The 22,794-nt window shown below is 32.8% G+C and overlaps 2 protein-coding genes and 1 pseudogene across 4 annotated transcripts; 2 read left to right on the top strand and 1 right to left on the bottom strand.

Moving 5' to 3' along the window:
- The first annotated feature begins 3,937 nt into the window (after positions 1-3,937).
- On the top strand, positions 3,938-14,068 carry LOC111307796 (ATPase family AAA domain-containing protein At1g05910). Of its 3 annotated transcripts, XM_089751374.1 has the most exons (12): positions 3,938-4,022; positions 4,682-5,047; positions 5,681-5,963; positions 7,163-7,264; positions 7,398-9,218; positions 9,305-9,493; positions 9,676-9,818; positions 10,303-10,548; positions 11,380-11,566; positions 12,278-12,343; positions 12,442-12,670; positions 13,523-14,068. In XM_089751374.1, exons 3-12 carry the CDS (start codon positions 5,739-5,741, stop codon positions 13,903-13,905), a joined length of 3,591 nt encoding a protein of 1,196 aa, XP_089607500.1. In that variant the 5' UTR covers positions 3,938-4,022; positions 4,682-5,047; positions 5,681-5,738; the 3' UTR covers positions 13,906-14,068. The 3 variants fall into 3 exon arrangements, with proteins under 3 accessions (XP_089607500.1, XP_022761770.2, XP_022761764.2); XM_022906035.2 differs by lacking the exon at positions 4,682-5,047; XM_022906029.2 differs by lacking the exon at positions 4,682-5,047 and having other exon boundaries at positions 13,520-14,068.
- Positions 14,069-14,513: 445 nt separating this feature from the next.
- Positions 14,514-18,866, top strand: LOC111307798 (ATP-dependent Clp protease adapter protein CLPS2, chloroplastic-like). Its single transcript, XM_022906038.2, has 4 exons — positions 14,514-14,900; positions 15,918-16,016; positions 16,251-16,360; positions 18,043-18,866. The coding sequence occupies exons 1-4, from the start codon at positions 14,657-14,659 to the stop codon at positions 18,121-18,123; spliced, it is 534 nt and encodes a 177-aa protein (XP_022761773.2). The 5' UTR covers positions 14,514-14,656; the 3' UTR covers positions 18,124-18,866.
- Positions 18,527-21,610, bottom strand: LOC149512493 (NAC domain-containing protein 72-like; annotated as a pseudogene).
- Positions 21,611-22,794: the final 1,184 nt, after the last annotated feature.

Raw genomic sequence — 22,794 nt, 5'->3', positions numbered from 1 at the left:
GTTCAAACCTAAATATATGATTTGATACTCCATTCTATGAAAGTTTCACTAAGTTTTTAGCATGTTATTCTATGATTTGTTGTCTAACCATTTTTTACTAGAACTTAGAATTTCAAAAGAATGCATGTTCAGTTGGGAAATTTATGTAACTTGGCATTTTTTTTTTTTTGTGAGAATGGTTATTGGATATTAAGAATCTATTTAGAGCATAGTGATTAGAATTGAATCGGACATTAAATCGTTTAAGATTTTAGGTTACCGGGTTAATTGTTCAACCACTGAGAGTCAATTATTGGTTTAATAAAAAATATTATAAAAATATAAATATTTTTAAAATTCAAAATTCAAACTTTTAACTCAAGTTATAGTTTAATAATTCAACCATAAAACTATAAATTTTAATGTGTATCATAAACTACAAATTTTAAAATATAAAATTCATAGAACAATTAATTATTAGTTAGAAATAAAATTACTTAATATTTTATATTTAAATAGATAGAAATAATATTTATATTTTAATAAATATTATTAATAATTATAAATAATTATTATTATTATTTATATCTATTAAAATTAAATATTATTTATTAATATATAATAATTAATCTTTATGTAATAAAAAAGAAATATCTATATATAAAATTAATAAAAAATAAATGTTTATAGTTATACGAAAATTAGTAAAAAGGAAATTAAAATTATTTTTTATATTTTTTATATGAATGTAAATTTTTTTATTAATTTTACATATATACATTTTCTTTTATTAATTATTTTTTATCATGGTTAAATAATTTATCATTTTTATTAACATTTTATTTTTTATTAATTTTATATATTATTTTTTTAATTATTTTTAATTGTAGTATCAATTAATAAATTTTTTTGTTAGATCATCTTTTTTTGAAAAGTACTTATTTTTATACATGTGTAAGTTTTTTTGCATTATCTACATGTCTCAAAATATGTTAATATATTATTAATATAAGGATATAAGGGTTTTAATAGTAGAAAATAAGCGTTGAGGGATTTATTTAGATGAAATAGTAATATAAGGACTTAATTAGATTATTTTGAATACTTGAAGAGCTTTTTTCATATTTTACCTAACCTGATTAGTTGGTATTGAATTAATTCTATTTTAAAAAAATAGTTCGATTTACTGGTTTATTATATAAATCGCCAGTTCATAACAGTTTAAAGTAATTTAATTATGAAACTAATCTAATTACATAATTGAATCGGTTTTAACACTGATCTATTAGTTCTATTGATCGAACTAACGATCCAGTCCGATACTGATAACTATAATTTAAAGCTATGTTTTATTCCATACCCCATTATTCCTTTGAGAATTGTAAAAATAAATTACATTAATTAATAATTTTAAGGACAGCTCATGATTATACAAAAAAATTTGTAAGATATGAAACTGAAACTATGCTATTAGCAATATTGTGACCTTGTGGTTCCATTCATAGTGGAAGAACACCAAAATTGGTAAATTCTATTTACAGTTATCTTTTATATTGAGATGTAAATATCAAATTTATTCATTGAAAAGCTCAAAATATTAAATGAGGTTTTGATTAAAAAATTTGAAATAATTGTGGAACACATGTACGACTGCAATCATCACACAATCATTATGTTACCTTAATTAAGTTTTAACCACTAATGATCAATCAATCTTTCTTTGGCATCAGTGTATTAGCTATTCAATCTTCCATTCTAGGTAAGCAAGCCGCGGAAGCAATGCCCTCCTGTCTTTCCTTCCCAGAAAGTAGGTAACTTTTTTCCTCTTTTCAGATCTTGCTACTGGCATTTCATGATAGCTTTAATCTTAGCTCATCTTCCAAAATTATCTTTCGAATTATATCAAATACCAAAGCTAATTTGGTTTTAAATTGAAAGGTAGGGAAGATTGTAGATTAAACACTCTGATTTATATGTCAATATTAGATTTGCATACCATAAACTTTCTTTATTTGGCTCCTTCCTCTGGCTGTGCTAGTAGATGGGAGACAGAAAGAGGGATAGACAATATCCATACATCATGTTTTTATATGTTCTTAAAAGAAAAAAAAAAGAGTAAATGATAGAAATCAAAGTTATGAATTATAATTGACTGAAAAAATGAATGAATGCCTAGAATGTAATATAATTCTGGTATAATTATTCTATATGAAAGTAAAGTCATGCGTATTTTGCTTCAAAAGAATTAAACTATTGTTTGTTTTTGCATCCAAACATTTTGCCTTTTTCTTAAGAAACCAAAAGCAAGCAATAAAAGTAATAACAAAATGGTTTCTTAATGTTTTAGAGGGTCTTTCATTTCTTCATTAGATATTTTTAAGAAACCAATGAGTTGGGAATTTCGTTGTCTTTGCTAATGCACATGACAAAATTCATCAAATTTTGCAACTTGAAATTGCTGCTGCTTGCAAAATCATAGTCTTTTAAGTTATTTTCTGTTTTCCTTCTGAACTTGATTATCTAAATTCTAAATTTGTTGTTGTAGGTTTTATATAGAGCCCTTAAGATTTGGATTTGTAATGGTGTTGGTTGGATGCTGCCCTTTGTAATTGCTTATTGCCGTGTGATGAGTGTTCTTGAAATGTTCAAAAGTGCATCAAATGATGTAAATATTCAAGTAATACATCCGTTGTAAAATTCTTTGTACGTACTCATTTAGGATAGTACGTCAAGAAAGAGAAATCCAGCCGATTATGCATTATGGAAGACAAGTTTCATGAGATATGACATACGTATTTCATGCACGCATAATATACTATAATCACAAGTAGAAAATATGTTCTGAGTATCACTTGTTGTGCCTGATTCTTACTAAGACTAAGATTGTAGTTTCACTTTATTATTCGCAGTACTGCAACCAGGCATGCATCAATTGTTAACTTTCGACGATTGAGCCTCAGCTCCAGTCGTTAAAGAGTGAGACGGATCAAGCAGCACATTAATCTTCCTTTTCCAACAGAAGTGAATGGTTAGTCTTTTTTTTCTTCCTTATACAGGTTTGAAGAGAAGTGGGAAGAGTTGCAAGCTAATGTGGATGAATTACCTAAACCCCAACGTGAAGAAAGGCGATTTCTCTGAGGAAGAAGAAGACATTATAATTAGACATCATAAGCTTCTTGGAAACAAGTGGTCTTTGATTGCTAAAAGGGTGCTAAGACAAACTGATGATGCCATACCTCACTGATGTATGGAAGCTTAATTTCACGCCTGGTGCTGTCATTGTCAATATTTTGACGGGTCTGATGGCCATGCTGCTAGCTTGCATGTTATTTCTTGCTGATACAGTGATGGGCAAGTTTTGGATGCTCTTGATATCCAGCGTAGCTTGTAGTGCAGTAAGATTCTTCTCAACATAAATGTTTATATTTGGATATGAATACTTCCTTAATTTTATATCTTTTTCATTTTCCCTTCTACTTCAAATAATTTTTTAATTAAATAAAAATTTATATATTTCAAAATTTTAATTTATGCTAAATAAAAAAAACCTGTACATTAGTGAATATTAAAGTGATTATATTTTGTATAATTAACAAAATATAATGGCATAATTGGAATAAATTATAATTTTTTACTCAAATAAGATTTTAAATAAAATTTAATGACTAATGATGAATATTTTTTTTTACAATGAGTCCTATTGATGAAATTTAATTTAAAAAACTCATTTTGCTTAAGTGGTTAATATTGTTACAATTTCACAACTTTTTTATCCAATTGTCAACATGGACCCACTATTTAACGGGGCCTTTTAGAAAAAAGAGAAGATAAAACATACGTGTGAGTCGGGCAGTAGACTCAGTGAGTCAAGTAACTCAAGAGAGAACTCGTTCTTCTTTTGCTCTCTCTTTCTAGGTTTTTGGTTTATAAAACTTTTGAGCTCTCTTTCAAAGGCCTTGAGGTTTTAACCCCTCTCTTTTTCTCGCACTTTTTTTTCTCTCCTCTGTTCGAAGCTTTATCTCCTCAGCTAGATCTCTGCTTAGGTAAAAAAAAAAAAAAGGCAAAATCTCTGCCTTCAAATTATTTTTCTCTCCGTTGTTGAAAATTATAGTGTTTTTATGTTTCATTTCAAAGAAAAAAGTGTCAAATATATCGTTTTGTTTAGTAAATTTGGTGATTTTTTGTTGTATGTTATTTGATTTAGTTAAACTTCATTTTTTTAGGATTTTGCATTTACTTGCATTTTCTCTCTGTTTCCTGCTGCTCTGTTTTTTTTTTCTTTTTATTTGTGCAACTGTATGTGCATGTCTTGTTGGTTTGTTTGTCTGTGATTAATTTGTTAGATTTCACGGTTCAATGTGATTATTTTCCAAGGAGGAGCTTGAATAATTGGAATCACCTGGAATGTTTGCTTTGTTTTATTTAATCGTTTCTTCGTTGTGCCAAATTTTAATTTCAATTTGCAATTATTGAAGGATTTCTTTTTTTCTAGGTTTAGATTTTGACCTTTTCTCCCTCTGTATGCGCTAGGGAGAAGCGAACACTGAAGATATTATAGGCGAAGTTTTTAATTTAATTGACTGTGGAATAAGCATTGAATTGTTAATGATTTAATATATTGTAAATACCTTGTTGTTGATGAAAATGGTGGTGTATCTTTAAAAATTGGATTTACGTTAACTGGAGCGGTAAAATTTTTCAGAAAGATCTTGAAGGATGGAGACACTTTGTCTTCGTTCTACGATTGTGCCGGTTCTCATATTTGGTACGGAGGAAAAGTTGCATGGGTTTTAATGGAAGACATTTTCTATGTTTAGACTTGGAATCTATTTTGAAAGGATAGAGTTATTAAATGCTCTCAGCAAATATGATTAGACAGTAACAACAAGGCAGGTGATAGTTCTCTATCAATCTTTCGAGACCATCTCATTCCCCTCCCATGCACATTTTCCTGCTTTCTTCTAACCATTCCATTATGAAAGCCTGGTTCCTAGCACTGTCTGGGCACTGTTCCACTGTTCCTTCTTCTAATCTTTAGTTACTTGTTGAAGAATTTCTTTTGCAACCGGTAAGCATCATCAGTCCTCAAACACTACATACTTCAAAGGAAACGTGTTGCTACTAACGGGGAGTAATACAGGTTCTCAAAGAGACATTTTTACCATCCTGTGGTCTCTTTCATATACCTTTGGATTTTCTTTCTTAACATGGTAAAACAAATATATTGACTGGTAATATCAATGAATTTTTTAGTTGCTCTGTTGCTATAGCATCTAAAGAGTCTTTCTTAATCTGCAGCAACTATCTGGTGTCCTTATTATCAATATGCCTACTTGATAAACATGCCACTGATACTTAGAATGTTGTCCAGAAGTGGAAAGATAAGCTGGTCCATATAGTGCACTCTTTCTTGTATTTAGCTTAAAAGAGGGTATGATAGCTTTATTGTTTAGAATGTTCTATTCTTGTACTCTACTGTGTGACACAGGTTCTTGTTTCTATGTGGTTAGCGACTTCAAAATTGCTCATGTTTTATTGAGATTATTCTTGGAAAAGTAAATATTTGTTATAATTGTCCAGAATCATGTATCATTAACAATTGCGTTTATGTTAGATAATTGAAAAGTTATTCATGCAAGAAAGTTTAGGCAAAGCAATTTGGAATTTCTGTTTATTATTTTTATTACTTTTTATCTTTTAGGTGTAGCTGCACTTGAAAGTTTATGGAAGAATATAATCAGCAAAGCTAGTGTTTGCCTATGTATACAAAAAGATCTGGTCAAGGAGATGGGCCAGGTTCTAGGCCTGTGCGCACAAGTAATAGGCTTAGGAGAAGGCCGAAAGTGTATGGCCGCCCATATTTGTATTACACTCCAACCATCATTCGAACTAGGAAAAGTAAGACAAAGACAAGGACAGCAGCTTCTCGCATTGCCAAAATGTTGCGCTCAGGGGATCGGCCAGCGCGTACTTCAAACAACAATGTACGTTATGCATTCTTATCTTACCGTATATACCATGCTGATAGTCTTTAAGCAGTTTGAGAGAAAATTTTTAGCTCATCCAGTTTGGATGTGAAGTTGTTCTAGGCTGTAGATAACTTAAAATTATAACGGGATTTGATATTTTAATCTTTTTCTTCTATGTGACTATAGTAGGTTTTTAAATATATTGCATATATTAAGGCTCTGCTTAGTTTGTTGTTTTCGCTACTTGATTTTTGCTATTTGCATCATGAAAAGCTGCTGCAAAGCAAAAGTTAAAATGCAGAATCGTAATTGATTAAAAATGAACAAATAATTAAAATATAACACCAATATAACATAATTAGTCCATACCAAATAGAATCTTGCATTTTTTTATCTAAAGAAATTAAATGCTTTTCTAATTGTTCAAAATTGTTGTTTGCTTTTATATCCAAACATGCTTTTTGCTTCTGAAAGCAAGAAGCAACAGCCAAAACGAGTTTAAGTGATTTTCTGCAGCCATTATTGAAGAAAAAAAACTGATTAGCGGATGCTATTATTTAGCACTTGAAAATGGTTTATTTGTTTCCTAACAGATATGCAAGAGACTGTCAGCAATCACCTATTTGAAATGCTTATGAATTACAACATGTATTATTAAAGATTATTTAAAATTGAAAGGATTTATTTGTGCTTTGTGTCATATGTGTAACTTACTTCTTTCTCTTATTGTGTGTATAACCTTTTGACTGTCTTTGCTGTGTCTACATCTCTTGAACCTAGGATGGTTCTTACAGTATCAAGTTGAACTTGGACAGCATTTCAAACTGATTACTAGTGCTAAAATTATTCCTAACCTGGCATAAGATTTGTTTATGATTTTATTATGAATGTTTGCAGTCATTCTCTGTTGACACCTATTAATATACCTTTTATGATGACATTAATTTTGTACTGGGGCTTTATCATATTCATTTTCAGATACAAGTTCCTTGTTCTGCAGCTTTTTAGATCAAAATATAGATTCTTTTTTCTCAGTTATGTCAGGCATTCTTTTAGGAGGACATATGTCATGTAGGTTTTCTTTAATAAGTTGTCTATGCATGCTTTTCAAATCACTGCCTCTTTTCTTGAAGCTAATTGGATTAAGTGATTCATTTTGTCAATGATGTTATGTTTTAAGAATTTGATTAATTTTAATCATCCTTTTGCTGCAGTCAGGCACACCCAATCTTCGGCGTTCATCCAGGAAGAGGAGAGTTTCTGTGAATCTTACTGGTTACACTGAGAGTTCTGGTTCAGGGGATGAAGACATGATGGTACCCTCCAAGCATACAAAACTTTTGGAATTCAACTACTTTTCTTGGATTTGATGAAACATCAATTTTATCACATCACTGAAAGTGTATTCCATTTCAACTTCTTACTATTTTTTTTTTTTTTTTTTTGCAGAGACCTTCATATCGAACGTTGAGGAACCGGGTTGAAAACAGTGTAAGTCAAGATGAGTCTCCTCCCAAGCGCAAAAAGATCATGGAGACAAAAGAAGCTCCTCGGCGTGAAGGACTACGCCCTCGTCGTTCAAAAGCACTTGCAATTAAGCGGATGAATTTGGATTATGGTGATGAGCAAGACACTTCAGAGGAGAAAGTTGGCGAAGATGAAACTGAAAATGGGAATGATTTAGATGATGATGCTGCTGATGATGACCAAAATGATGCTGAAGATGAGGGTGATGGAGAGGCTGAGGGTGAAGATGAAGGAGAGGATGACGGTGATGATGAAGAGTGTGAAGAAGAGCAGGAAGGAAGGAGGCGATATGATCTTCGAAATCGTACTGATGTACGCAGGCTTTCTATGGATGAGAGCAAGCAAAGAGCTAGATCTCCCCGGAGGGTTTTACATCAAGGAATGGGGACTAAGGTCAGCAGGGATGTTAGGAAGGGTGGCTCAAGAGTCCATAAGCGTCATCGTCTAACAAGAGCTGAGGATTCTGATGATTCTCTTCTTGTGGATGAGCTGGATCAGGGTCCTGCTATTCCTTGGGGCCGAGGTGGGAGCAGATCTGGACCACCTTGGCTATTTGGGGGATTAGATATGCATGGGACAACAGCGTGGGGATTAAATCTTGCCGCATCCGGTTGGGGTCATCAAAGTGATGCTTTGGCTACGTTGACTTCTGGGATTCAGACTGCGGGACCAAGCTCTAAAGGAGGGGCAGATATTCAACCCTTACAGGTTGATGAAAGTGTAAGCTTTAATGAAATAGGTGGGCTTTCTGAATATATTGATGCTTTGAAGGAAATGGTTTTCTTTCCCTTGTTGTATCCAGATTTCTTTGCAACTTATCACATCACTCCACCTAGGGGTGTCTTGTTGTGTGGTCCCCCTGGCACTGGTAAGACATTGATTGCCAGAGCACTAGCATGTGCTGCTTCAAAGGCAGGTCAGAAAGTCAGTTTTTACATGCGAAAGGGTGCTGATGTGCTTAGCAAATGGGTTGGTGAGGCTGAAAGACAATTGAAACTTCTTTTTGAGGAAGCACAAAGGAATCAACCTTCCATCATTTTTTTTGATGAGATAGACGGTCTTGCTCCTGTGAGGTCTAGCAAACAAGAGCAGATTCACAACTCTATTGTGTCCACTTTGCTTGCCCTCATGGATGGTCTTGATTCCCGTGGACAAGTTGTTTTGATTGGAGCAACCAACAGGATTGATGCTATTGATGGAGCCTTAAGGCGCCCTGGGCGATTTGATCGTGAATTCAATTTTCCATTGCCTGGCTGTGAAGCACGTGCCGAAATATTAGATATTCACACGCGGAAGTGGAAGCAACCTCCTTCTAAGGAACTTAAAAAGGAACTTGCAGCTAGTTGTGTGGGATATTGTGGTGCAGATTTGAAGGCCCTATGCACTGAAGCTGCCATTCGTGCTTTTCGTGAGAAATACCCGCAAGTGTACACTAGTGATGACAAATTTCTGATAGATGTTGACTCAGTGAAGGTTGAAAAGTATCACTTTATAGAGGCCATGTCAACAATTACTCCTGCTGCTCACAGAGGTTCCATTGTTCACTCTAGACCATTGTCTTTGGTGGTTGCACCATGCCTGCAAAGACATTTGCTGGAAGCCATGAACTCTATATCTGACATATTTCCTCCCCTAACGGTATCATCTGAGTTGACCAAGCTTTCCATGCTCTCATATGGATCTGCAATTCCTCTTGTTTATAGGCCTCGGCTTCTATTGTGCGGTGGTGATGGTTCTGGCTTGGTAAATTTTTTTGTATCCTCTTGATTTTTAATAACTGTAAATGTTTGAGCCAAAAACTGAATATACTTACTGCTCTAGTTATCCAGGATCATCTTGGACCTGCAATTTTACATGAGCTAGAGAAATTTCCTGTACATTCGCTTGGTCTTCCATCTCTTCTTTCGGATCCTAGTGCAAAGACACCAGAGGAAGCAGTGGTGCATATATTTGGCGAAGCAAGAAGAACAACACCATCTATACTCTATATACCTCAGTTTAATCTATGGTGGGATAACGTGAGTGCTTCCTTTCATTTATTAATTTTTCAAAATTGATTCTAATTAAGTATTAGCTCAAATGAATGCACTTGCTTAAAAGTTTATATTTGTTTTCTGCGTGTGGATATTTCAGATCTAGTTTGTTAGCCTATTTCTGTCCTTTCTTTTGTTTACTGAGTTTGATTTATTTGGTGGTGCAGGCACATGAACAGCTAAGGGCTGTTCTGCTTACTCTTTTAGAAGAGTTGCCTTCAGACTTACCTATATTGTTACTTGGAACATCCTCAACTTCACTTGCCGAATTTGACGGGAACCCCTACTCAGTATTTCCTCTGCGTAGTGTGTATGTCTAACTAACCCTTAAAGTGACCTTTTATGCATTTCTACCATTCTTTTTTGTGATTATTTGGGTGTCATTTTTTACCATAGGCAATTATTGTTCATAATCTGAGCTGGTTATTGCTATCACCATTAAGTTTTGGTTTTCTGTAAATATACCCTTATTGGCCTTTCTTGCAAGCAACAGATCTTGTTGAGGCATCACATAACAAAATGCAGTCCAAGTGCATTCTCTTTTATGCTAATATGACATGTGGAATATCATAGATTCACATATTATTTTTATTATTATTATTATTATTGTTATTTGTTTTGGGAATTCCTTGTATGAACAGAATGATATTCCTGTATTGCTTTTTTTCTGTTTTGTCTTCTGTTTTGCTAATATTGATGAACAGGACTTTTTTACCCACTTCGTCCTAGGTATTTATTTTCTTGTCTTTTTAAAACTTAGTTCAATAGTCATGTATTTAACTTTTATTTGTCAGCTATCCAGTGGAAAAACCATCGACTGAAGACAGATCTTTGTTCTTTGGCCATTTAATTGAAGCTGCATTGTCAGTATTGTTGGAGGCTATGACCAAAAAGTCCCAAGAATCAGTATCTCTTCCTGAACTTCCCAAAGTTCCGAAAGTGGCAAGTGGACCAAAGGTCTCAGAATTGAAGGCCAAAGTTGAAGCTGAGCAACATGCTCTTCGCCGCTTACGGATGTGCCTTAGAGATGTTTGCAACCGGTAAAGTTACCATAGTTCAATCAGAAACTATTATGTTTTCTAATGTAATCTTTAACTCAGGTGTCCTTTCTTTTATTGTTCCCCTGGCCCTTTCATCCTGCCTCGCTATTTCTTTCTTTTGGAAATGAAATCACTGTGGAGCATAATTCAATTGATTTACTGAAATTTAGAACAAATAGTTGTGGGAACCGGAACTCATGTTTTAATGCTCAGTTAGAATTCTGCAAATCAAAAACCTTTAAATAATATTGGAAGAAGACCTAAAGTTTTCCAAAGAATTATCCAAGGCATATTAGGTGTTTTTCTGTAAATATGTTCAGTCAGGTGACCTTGAGAGAAATTGTTAAGGAAATAAAAACTTGTGAAAAAAAAATTATAACCATGGAAAAAGAAGAAAAGAGAAAATCAATCTTTAAACATGCTGTAAAGCTGAGGTCTTGTTTATCACTCCCCATTGCAGTGTGGTTTTTGGCTCTTTGAATTTTCATTGTTGAATCTTTCCAAAGTGGTTCATGGATTTGTTTTGGGTCGGATGATCTTCTTCTTTGCATGTGACTTTATTTAATTACATATATTTATTACCCTTTTTTAAGCCTGCTTTATCTCCAAAGTTGATATAGTGGAGAAAACCTCAGGATTTCAAAGAAGATGACTTCTAGGATGGGCTTGTAGGTTTTAATTTATTGTTGATTGTTGTTATCTTTATAAGCTTACGAAATCAAGAAATTTAGGCCTACTCATGACTAAAAAAGGATTTATTTGGCTTTGTAATTTTTGCATCTTTATTAAACTGTTATTAAGTTTTATAGACAATGGTTGATCATGTTGCAGGATATTTTATGATAAAAGATTTAGTGTCTTTCATTACCCAGTCACCGATGAGGACGCACCAAACTACCGCTCGATAATCCAGAACCCTATGGACATTGCTACTCTGTTGCAGCGGGTTGACTCTGGGCAATATCTTACCTCGTCAGCTTTTGTGCAAGATGTTGAACTGATTGTAACCAATGCAAAGGTGTGGATTTGTCAAATCCTAATTTTGATCTCTTCTGATTTCCATTTTTCCTTATTTTAAATTAGTTGAACATGTACCTTGCTACTCACGGATGATGGTGTTCTGAGCATTGTTTTTTCTTGGCCAAGTGTACTGAGCATTGTTTGGAGGAAAACATTTTCACGTGTATGAATGCTTCTAGGAAAAAGTGGGGGAAATCTGCTTGCTTAGGATTTGTGGTAGGCTAGATTCCCAGGGCAGAAAATTTTGGGATTTTAGAGTTTATTGTCATATTTAGAGGCTCAAATTGATTGGGATTTAAGGGCAAAAGAATGACTAGCAGCAAGGAAAGAGATTCCAAAGAATTTTTGTCAGCAGCAAGGTTGTGGTTTTGGAATTAACTATTCATTGGAAGGATAGAAAATTTACAAATGGTGTGCTGACAATTCGTGCATAAGCCATGTCTTTGTATTGCAGCTTTGGATTTTTAGCACAGTGGATGCTTTGTTCCTTTTTCCTTTTTCCATTGTACTCTTGTCATGTGACCAAGCACAAATTCACCAACCAACTTGATTATCTCAAAGGTTACTACTATATATTTCAGTTCTAGGTGCTAAGTCTGAAAATATATCAAAAGACTTTGTAATAAATATTGTCTTATTAACTTCTTTTTTGTCTTGTTCCCAGCTGTAAGATTTCCTGTGCCTGATTTGTTTGCTTCCTGAATTTCAGGCTTATAACGGAGATGATTATAATGGTGCTAGAATTGTTAGTAGAGCTTATGAACTACGGGATGCAGTACGTTCACTTGCCCTTTTCCTCCAGAGTTTTATTCTCATTTGTTGGCGCTCACCTTTTACTTTCTTTTTATAATATTTTAATTCCTTTTTTATCAGGTACATGGGATGCTGTCACAGATGGACCCTGCATTGGTTGCTTATTGTGACAAAATTGCTGCCCAAGGGGGTCCAGCTCATATGCCAGATGATCTAGGGCTGTCTACTATCCCCTCAATACCTGTTGTGCAGCTAGGAACTGTCACTCGAGCAAGTGCCCGACTTCGCAATCTTCAAAGCTATGAGGCTTTGAAAAGGCCAAAGAAGAATGCCGAAACTGCCCTTGCAGGTATTTTGATGTCTGTTATGTGTGTATGGTGTATACATGGATTAGCCGACTCTTGTTTGGTGTATGTTGAGGTGTATGTTGAGGTGGGTTTTAGGCTTTAGTTCATAACATATTTTGTTACCAAGAATTGGATTTAGTTTTCTCAATTGTCAACCAATACCAGGATAGGCATCTGTTTATATTTTGAAAGGGCTTTTCCCTTTTAAAATTTCCATTCAATCTTAAATCTCGATCATTAAGGTCACATCTTGGAATCAGTTAGAACCAGAACGTACTAGTCTACAGGCTCTGAAAGCAGCTCTTTCTGGGATATTATTAACATCTAGTATGCATATATACCATTTATAGGGATATTATTAACATCTAGTATGAAGTGATGAATATGTAATTCATCACTCTTCAAACTCCACCTACCAAAGGGTGGGTAGAGTGAATGAATTACAAACATAAAAGGGTAAGACCCATTTGTGAAAATCATCCTGTTTACTTGCAAAGGTTTTTGCATTAGCCAATCATGCTTGCAGACGGTCTACTTCAAATCCCACAGCTGCAGATGGTTTGAAAATGTTTTCATGTTGTTGAACTTAAAACAGGAGTTTGCATCTGTCTTTTACTTATTCCTAACATGAGATGAGAATCGATAATGGCATGAATCCCTGTCTACCCTCAGCCCACCATACCGTCTTTGTGATATTTTGTGTCTTGATAATTATCATCGTTTGGTAGTTTCTTTGATCATCCTAGAGTTTCTGCATCTTCTATAACGTTTATTCAACTGTTGGTCCTTCTTTTCTAACTTTGGTTAGAAGTTTTACGATGGAATGACTAGTTATCTGATCTGTGCTGCAGCAGAAGACAAGTCACAGATGGCAGATTCAGTACAAACAAAGTCATCTCAAACCCTAGAGGTAAACGAGATAGACTGTGAGAGGCCTGAATCTACTTCCGGTGGTGGCAATCTGCAAGAAACTTGTACAGAGGCTTCTAATCTGATTGATGTGAATGGATCCCAGGACGTTGGAATGTCAGATGGCGAGATTTCAAACCAAGTGAAATCCGCCACGCAACTGTTTGTGGAGCGGACTGAAAACTACGGTATTCCCGAGCTTGAAAGGCTGTACACACGTATTATCAAAGGCATTTTTGAAACGAGGGACAAAGGAGTTGGAGATGATCCTAAGCTTTCATTTTTTAAGTTTTTATTGAAATTTGCAGAGGACGAGGCAAATTTCTGATCTCCAATGCCTCACGGGAAAAAAAAAAAAAAAGAACAAAAAGAAAAAGAAACCATTTTAGGTAGTTGATGTAAAGTCGGGATTTTCTTTTTCCAATTCATATTATTGAGTGAAGGCAATCTCTCTCTCAAAAAGTAGGCGTTGCATAAATTATGAACAGCTTTTAGGATTATATTTTGATCATCCAAATTAAAATTTTAATATTTAATTATTAAAATTAAATATTCACAATACAATTATTTTTATGTCTAATAAATAATTACATGATTAATTAGATATTTATTAGTTTATCTTAAAATCGTCCAATCAATCAAAATATAACTGATGTAGCTATTTAGAACAAACTTATTTAAATCCGAGACAAGTGTAGAAACTGGGTATCCCCAAATTCAAAGTAGCATTAAAATCCGTGAATTTGCATTGTATTGTAAGCCTTATTTTTATTTGTTTCTTTCTTACCATAAATTAAACGAAAAAGAAAAATCTTTCTAAACCACAGACTCTAGAAACTTCAAGAAAAAAAAAACTTTACATCAGCAAATCGCATCCAGTCGTTTCCAATCAATCCGCGATTTGGCGCGACCGAACACATAATCAAATTAAAATAGTAAAAAATTAAGAAAAAAAATAACATATCATTATATAAAAACCCATTTTAGTGTTCATTTCATCGTCGAAGTAACTGCTGCAATTTGTTCAGAGCCTTATTTTGCAAAAGGAAAGGATTGTTGGAAACTGGCAAATTCTGGATATGGCAGTTGTTGCAGGGACAGCAACGACGGCTTCTTTGACTCTGGTGAAGCTTCAATGTCTCCCGTCAGCTCCTTCTTTGAGGAAATTCTGGGGTGGGAGCGAACACCCAGGAGGAAAATTGGGTGTGAAATTTATGGGTGTAAAAGCGAGGTTTGGCTCTTTCGAGAGTGGCGGTGCTGCTGTTTTGGAACGACCAAGTTTTGATCAGTCCCAGTTTGAACCTTCTACTCAAGTGCTCGAAGGTCAAATTCGATTTTTTTTTTTTTTGAGTTTTTCCTGCTAAAGTTTTCGTTTTTTTGTTAATAGAAGCTATAAAATGGGAATTCCTGATTTGGGTTTTTTTTTCTTTGATTTGTTATCCTTTTCTCTTCTTGGTGAGACTGTTTAATCGAAATCTTTGTTTTTTGTTTTTTTTTTTTTTTTTTTCTGAATCAAGGACTATGGTTTTTGTGTAATCGAGTAACTTTTAACATAATTGCTGGTTAGAAGGAAAAGACAGACAAGATTGGAAAGAAAAAGAAAAGAAAGACTCGGTGGAGTTCACTTTTTAGAAATCTTCCTAATTGAAGAAACTGAAATTAAAGAGCTGGGGATGTTTTCCTTTATGATGTACGGTTCCATTTCCGTATCATGCTTCAATGTTCTATCATTTTTCTTTTTAATGCAAAGTATGGATACGCAAAGTATGAATCTTTAATCTTTTTTTATTTGGTTTGATATTAGTGCGACACATATAACTTTCCTGCCTTGTTATCAGTGAATTGTGTTAGGCTGGCTTTGTTTCATTTTCAATGGAAATTATGTTGATTAAGATATTAGCACTTGAAAAGTAACTTTCTTTGAGCAAAATATGAACTATTATTACTTGGCTACAGCCTACAGCCATAGATTGATTCTTCACCAAGTTGGCTTAAGCTGAGCCCTTGAAAATTGGACTCATTTGCAGTCCCATGGGTGTATCTATATATGTGTGTTGGTGTGTTTTTATGTTTGTGTGGAGTTGGATCAAGTCAGTCTTCTTTGTGTTTGTTTAGTTGGGTATTTTTGTGTGTGGCTGTACGATCATGAAATGTTGATGTACTCTCACGTCATTATTGATCCAGCTCATCTAAAATTACCTAGATTAAGCGACAAAATTTGTAATTATCTTAGTCAAGAAATTGCAAAACTATTTAATGGAAAAAAGGGTTTCGTTTATGCTATGTGATGCCTGTGATGGAAACTCATTTGCTTACTATGTTTATTTCTTGTGATCACAGGTGGTGCTATTGGGCGCTTGAGGGATAAAAAAGGTACTGGCAGTGGAGACAGTTATAGAGTTTTGCTGGTTGATGATGCTGGTCATTCTGAAAAATTAGGTAATTTATTTGCTCAACATTAAGCATGTGTGAAAATATAAATAGGTGATGTCTAGAAGTTAATAATCTAAATTATATGGAAACCATGTGTCTCACCACTCTATTGAACAAACTAAGTAGTTAAAAGATTAGTCTTATTAGGCAATTGATCATGACATTGCCACCACTTTGTTTTTTATATTTACATTTTTATTGATAACTTTATCTTGTCTTGTGTTTGTTATTCTCTTGCAGTTGTGAAGGTTTTGCCCCAAGTTGTTCCATCTGTTACACCTGATAATGCAAGAAAACTGTTTCATGTATCACGAGAAAATGGAGTGGCAGTTGTAATTGTAACAGTTAAGGTATGTTTTTTCTTTGGCATCATGAAATTTATTTCTTTCATGCTGATATTCATTTAAGCCTACCACTTGTGTGTTTAAGTCTATTTGTCAAGGCCTATGTTCATTAATAAACTTGTATTTTTTTTTTTCTATTTGTCAAATGAACATACGGAGTTTGTGTTAAGAGTTGAGTATGCAAGCATCTAGTTTACTATTGCCTTTAAGTGGTCCTGAAATATTTTGCTCGTCTAAATTCAAACGAGGCCAAGTTGCACCCCTATCTATCCTTTGTTTATTTCACACGTGTTTGACTTCTGCTTTTAAACGCCTATTAGTCAGATAAAGCAGACGCTTCAGAGAATATGCTAGTTCCTTGTTTTAGGGAGATCCTACCATAAATATTCAATTTTAAAATGCAGTATGCTAGTAAGCTTCCATTTGCTCATGTGCACCTTCACACAAAGGCACCATGCTCACCCTTTCATTTCCTTGAACAAATGTTATTTATGCTTTTTGAATATGAATATTTCTTGGATATTTGGTCAACATCTTAGGGTGGTTTTGGTTGTTTGTTATTTTTTCTTGTCTCTTATGTCAGCTATAGTTGTACTTGTTGCATAAATGATTTGCAATAATTAAGCAGCTGTCTTGTTATTAACAAGTTTAAAAATTGCTTATCTCATTGTTTCTTATGCTAATAGTGAAAGATCAGCTCAATGAGTGATTGTCTTATAGACAGATGCAATCTCAGCGTCTAAGTGATTCACTAGCTAAAGGTTTCCTAAGATGCATTTATCATTTTTGTTTGCCATAGAGACACAGATCTTTTTATCAATCACCATGTTATTGGATGTACTGAATATTTAGCAAAATGACAATAATTTTCTCTATATAAGATTCATGTAACATGATAAATTACTCTCTTTGGATATGCAGAAAGCCCTGAAATGGGGTTTTGAAAATTTATGAATAAATACCTGAAATGGGGTTATGAAAATTTATGAATAATTACTAACTGGTTGATGTGTTTGCATTAGTACTTTGGCTGAACTTTCTGATTGATGTGCACATGAAATTAAATTGCATAATGTTAACACGCATGTATTTGAATCACTAACCCCCTTTGTTCTACATATGAGTAATTGCTATGTAAATTTAATAATTTCCATGTTAGCTCCCTCTCCCTGCAAGTCACTGTTAAAATGAGTAAACAAATTTATGGAACAGTCTTCTGAAGATTTCAATGGTAATTAAGTATGATGAGGAGTTAAAATGACTTAGATTTCTTAGTTTTCTTGGGAGCCTGATGGTAAAGTTTTGTCTTAAATATAGCACAATTTGTTTTGTTCATCCTTTAGTTGGATACTGATAAAACATAGTTCAAAAGGCCAAAAAACAATATAAAAGATTGTTACCTAAGATGTTTGAAGCAATTACGAAATCCTAATTTGTCTGTTGTAGTAACGTCCTAATTTTCCTTGTGATTCACATGGTTGGAACCTGTTCTTCCATTAGACCGTAAGTTGTGGGGTGAGACTCGGCATGCTTGAACTTTCAAAATACATTAACTGTAATGGCATCAATATTGTACTCACCAACTGTATATGTTGTTTTGCAAGCGTTGAATTCTAGTGATTAAGACCTGTTATGTCCGTGTATATCTTGAAATGAGTGATGATCTGTTTATTTACCTTAATTGACAGGAGCATGCTGAATTCTATTCGCAAATGATGGTGCATGGTGGATTACGATCAACTATCGAGCCAGATTCAAGTGTAATGTAAAGCTGACAACTTTATATGATATGAACTGCAGCAAGCAAGACTTAGCATTGACAATTTTGCAAATTCAAGACTCCATTATGAGAACTTCGATGACTCCAAGTTCAATACAACAGTTAAAAGAGTAAAGATTTTGTAGTCTGCGGTTTAGTTTTTGTTCCAATGATAGGAGTTGATCTCTCCCTGGAATGGATAGACTCATTGTTGATATAGTCATTGTATGAAGTGATATATTACAGCTAAACTAATAAATTATTGCCAAAGCATAGGATAAAATGTTAGGACGAGACGTTTCGTCTAGCATTTAGTTTGGGTTCTAAAAAGCAGTTCAAGTAATGCTATACATATTATAGGTTGATTTTCAAGTATTTTTTATTGTTAAAAGTGAGTCAATTGTAAAAGTTAATTAGAAGTAACAATGGCGGTAAGTATTTTTAGGAAATGGTTGCTCCTTGGGATCTGATTGGGTGTCTGGTTGGGCAAAGTGATCATGGTTATAGCTTGAGGTAAGTATTGGCATGGAAGAACTTGGATCAAGTGATGAGGATGGCTGCTCCAATTCCTGCTGCTGATCATCAAATATCATGCTTGAATTTGACCAAAATTCATTTTCATAATCATTGTTTACAGGTAATGGTTGCTGCTCCCCAAAAGCAAACTCCAACTGCATGGGATTTACGTTTGTGGAACGACTGCCACCTCCGGCTTCTAAACTCATCAATGGGGTACCATTGTTTCCGATATTCTCCATCGAAGTCATGTCTTGTTTAAGCTTTTCTTTTCCTTTATACTTAACTTTACATAGTCTCCACTCCTTCATATACGAGATCAAAAGAGTAAGATTCATATTGATTAAATTTAATAATTTTAATCATGATATAAAAAGAATATGAAAAAAAATAAAAACAATGTAATTTAAATTATTACTATATATAAATTTGATAAAAATAAAAAATATATTTTATATTTGATATATAAATGTAAATTGTGACATAAATTTATATTTTACATATATTAAATAAAAAATAAATAAATATAAATATACAAATAATCATATATAATCTTCACTCAAAATATTTCAAAATAAATGTAAAAAATAAACAAAGTCAAGCAAAAAATTAAGAAACGAATTCTAAAATGCGAATCAATGATTTGCAATCCGAAATGAAAACCCATAATCACGATTGCACTGATTTGTCCAAAAACCAAATCTTTTTTAGCCTATAAATCATTTAAATGTGCAAATAAAGCTAGATAGAGTATCTTCTCACTCATTAAAAAAAGCTAACCTTATCCGATATCATATCTTGCCTCGTTATTAATTTCCACAGTACATTAAAATTTCCAACCTCCAATTTTTATTTCCTTGACCTGCATGGGTAAGAGAAATTTTTATCATATCGTGAATGCGATTTTATGATTAAATTTTACTCATTTATCATATATACAATTAAACAAATTTCACATAAAATAAATGAAGTAAACTTATGTATATATAGTGGGTTTTGTATTTGGAATTTAATAATTTTGGACAAAATCTTTTTTTATCATTAAGATAAAATCTTATGAACCAAGTATAAGTGTATAAATTAAAAAAAAAAAAAAATTGCATATGAATATTTGATTCATTGATTAATACATGATTTCATATTCAACAAGCACAATTCTTATATAATTTTCTTATAGAAAAAAAAACTAGAAAAAAATTTTTAAGTGATCAAGTATAGACACAAAAAATGAGTTTTCCTAACATTTAATTTATTTACACTATAGAAATTGCTGCTAGAGAAAACTATACTGTAAAGGCTAGAATTTTTTGGATTTGTCTTTGCTATCAACATATATAAAGGGTTTGGTCAATTATACTCTCACAAATACTGGGAAATTTAAAAGAACCCAATATTTAATTATTAATTAGATTGAGTACATTTGACTCAATAATTGATATATTTTCTTTTACTAAAAAAATTAAGTTCGTATCTCTCATTCTTCAATATAAAATATATACATATATATATATATGAAAAAGGAAAATGGGTAAATGCATGGTTTGCGAATTCAAAAAATTTTATATACTAATAACCTGATGAAAATAAAATTTATATTTAATGTAAGATCAATATATAAATGTTATATACATATTGTAGAGAACTATAAAATAACATTTCATAAAAAATTAATTTTAAAATTTTAAAAATAAAATATATTTAATTAATCCTAAAAATATATTTAAAATTAATTTTTTATGAAATATTATTGTAGTTCAATGGCAGTGTATAATATTTATCCATTGATAGTTTTATATAAAAAAATTGTTGTGAAGAAAAAGTAAATTAAGATTAAAAAGGGCTGATAGGAAATAAGCCGTTAGAAAGATTTGAGGCCATATTCATGCATGATCCAGTCGGTCTTGATAGCATCTTTGCGTTTGGTTATCCTTAAACCTGTGAAAAGTTAGGGGTCTTTTGCAACCCAACACTTGTCCTTTAGCACAAATGGTCTTCACATGGCTTGTTGCCTTCCACCATCCTCGACCTGTCACATCTCTTGAGTCATTCTCCCTCTTACAATAGTAATACCTTTCATTCTTGTTTAAAGCCACATTTGAATCCCTACACGAGCCACGTAAATTTCACTATATAAGTCTCGTAATGGAGAAAAAAATAAATCTATTTTTTGATTTACAGAAAGAGAAATTCGAACACTACTCAAAGAGCATAGAATCATGAATTAACTACTTGCAAAAAAATAAATTTAATCATCAGAAAAACTTTCCATCTCCTTAGTTTTGTTATGAATTATAGTACTTCTAGGTAGAAGAACCACTTAGGATTCATTTAACGGCATAGTGGGAGAGATTTTTATCGCGTCATACTCATAGTAGAAGAACCACTTATGGTTCATTTAATGGAATGGTGGGAGAGATTTTCATCGCATCATCACATGATGCTCACAGTTGCGAAATATGACTTGAATTGAAATCCATGGCAAGGAAGTTAGTAAGTAGGGACTGGAATGATGAATGAAACATGGGAACTACATGATTGTTGGTCTGATATGATTAATGCATGCTCCATGAAACACGGGATTTTGTTCTCTTGCACATTCAGACATATGATCTTATATAGGATACCTAAACTGATAACTTTACGTATTAATATTATACACTCTTATGTGCCAAAAAGTGACTCAGACATGTAACTGATTAAGAAAACATAGATAAACCAGAATATAAGATACTCATGGTCTGCATTCATGCTATGATCAGAAAATTACTTTAGAAATTAATTTATCTGTGATAAAGAGGGAGAGGAAGAAGAAAGAGGAAAAATGTACTCAGACAATGAAGATCTTGCGGTTCTGAATCATAAATATTTCTTTCAACAATGAAACCGGAAGGCGCGATGGCAATATTCCCAGATACTTTCTGGTACAGGAATTCTATAAGCTCTTCATCTATGGGACTGAATCTAAAGCCAGTAGAAACCATCTTCTCTCCTTCAAAGTAAAACTGGAAACCTGTTTTTTCAGTCTAGAAAAAATAAATTATCAGTCGCTCATACCAATTAACCATAGAAATATATCTGATATTTATGAAATGGTGTAGATCAAGTTTAGATATTTTTGAGGAAATATTATTTGTTAATTGTAAGTATATATTACTTAGGTTGACTCTCAAGTCATTGAGATGCATGGAAACCAATTAGGATTATGATCTCAAATATGAGAAATCACCAATGGTGTGTTACAGGTTAAAAATTCAAAGCTACACTGATGAGGTTTATATGCACAATACTATCTATTTGTTATTTTGATGAATATAGACACTATACAAGTAATTCTTCGTGAAAATTGGGATACAAGTCAACGAAATTAGATTTGTTGTGGTCTTGTCTCTCTTATTTCGATTTTGAGTAAAATCTTTACTTAAGCATAAAAAGATTTGGAATCACATTTCGTACAATGGCAAATTATATATATATATATATATATATATTTTTTCATTGGTATATATTGAATTTATTGATTTGGATCATTCAAAGACTTAATATATCCTGTCTGGATTTTGCTACATATTTAACAGACAGCACGCGGAAGGATCAAGTCTCTCACCCCTTTGTTTTGGTCTTTAAGAAATAATTCTACTCTTGCTAATTCCCAAAAGGCCACCAACTTTCATTTTCTTCTCTTTGGATTCTTCTGATATGAATTTCATTTTTTTTCTCTATGTTTTTCTTCTTTCGGCATTCAAAAACTTTTACCCACCTGGTTTGAAGTCTACCTCTAATATTTTAAGAAAAAAAATAGTTTAATTATCAGCCTCTTAATTTAAATCTCAATTTATAGTTGCTACTTTCCTCAACTTTTGCATTGTTATTTCGAGGTTTTTTTTACGTGACACTCTAATTTTATACTAAGAAATTTTAAAAATATATTATAATATATAAGTGAATGTTTAAATTTAAACTTGCGAGATACTTTTTATGAAATAAAATTATAAGATTTTTAGATTAAAATGAATAATACCTCGTAACTAAGATATAAGTCTTAATAAATGATATCAAAGTGGTTATCAGTCAGATGAGACATAAGTGATATATCGTAAAAGTTACTTCTAGAATTTTGTAGAAGTTAATGCTGCACGATAAAAATCATTTATAAAATCTTAATATT

Source organism: Durio zibethinus, chromosome 22 (assembly GCF_047325235.1).
Source record: "Durio zibethinus cultivar Kanyao isolate XHJ-2024 chromosome 22, ASM4732523v1, whole genome shotgun sequence".
NCBI lineage: Eukaryota > Viridiplantae > Streptophyta > Magnoliopsida > Malvales > Malvaceae > Durio > Durio zibethinus.
Note: the sequence above shows the minus strand (reverse complement) of the source record. Positions and strands in the feature narration are given on the sequence as shown.

What these genes read in the sequence shown, in the direction of transcription:
- LOC111307796 (XM_022906029.2), top strand. Translation starts at nt 5,739, where the DNA reads ATGTATACAAAAAGATCTGGTCAAGGAGATGGGCCAGGTTCTAGGCCT. An exon ending in CTTAGAGATGTTTGCAACCG is followed by an intron (nt 10,549 to 11,379) that starts GTAAAGTTACCA and finishes ATCATGTTGCAG; the next exon opens with GATATTTTATGATAAAAGAT. An exon ending in TGCCGAAACTGCCCTTGCAG is followed by an intron (nt 12,671 to 13,519) that starts GTATTTTGATGT and finishes TCTGTGCTGCAG; the next exon opens with CAGAAGACAAGTCACAGATG.
- LOC111307798 (XM_022906038.2), top strand. Translation starts at nt 14,657, where the DNA reads ATGGCAGTTGTTGCAGGGACAGCAACGACGGCTTCTTTGACTCTGGTG. An exon ending in TGGTCATTCTGAAAAATTAG is followed by an intron (nt 16,017 to 16,250) that starts GTAATTTATTTG and finishes ATTCTCTTGCAG; the next exon opens with TTGTGAAGGTTTTGCCCCAA. An exon ending in TTGTAATTGTAACAGTTAAG is followed by an intron (nt 16,361 to 18,042) that starts GTATGTTTTTTC and finishes CTTAATTGACAG; the next exon opens with GAGCATGCTGAATTCTATTC.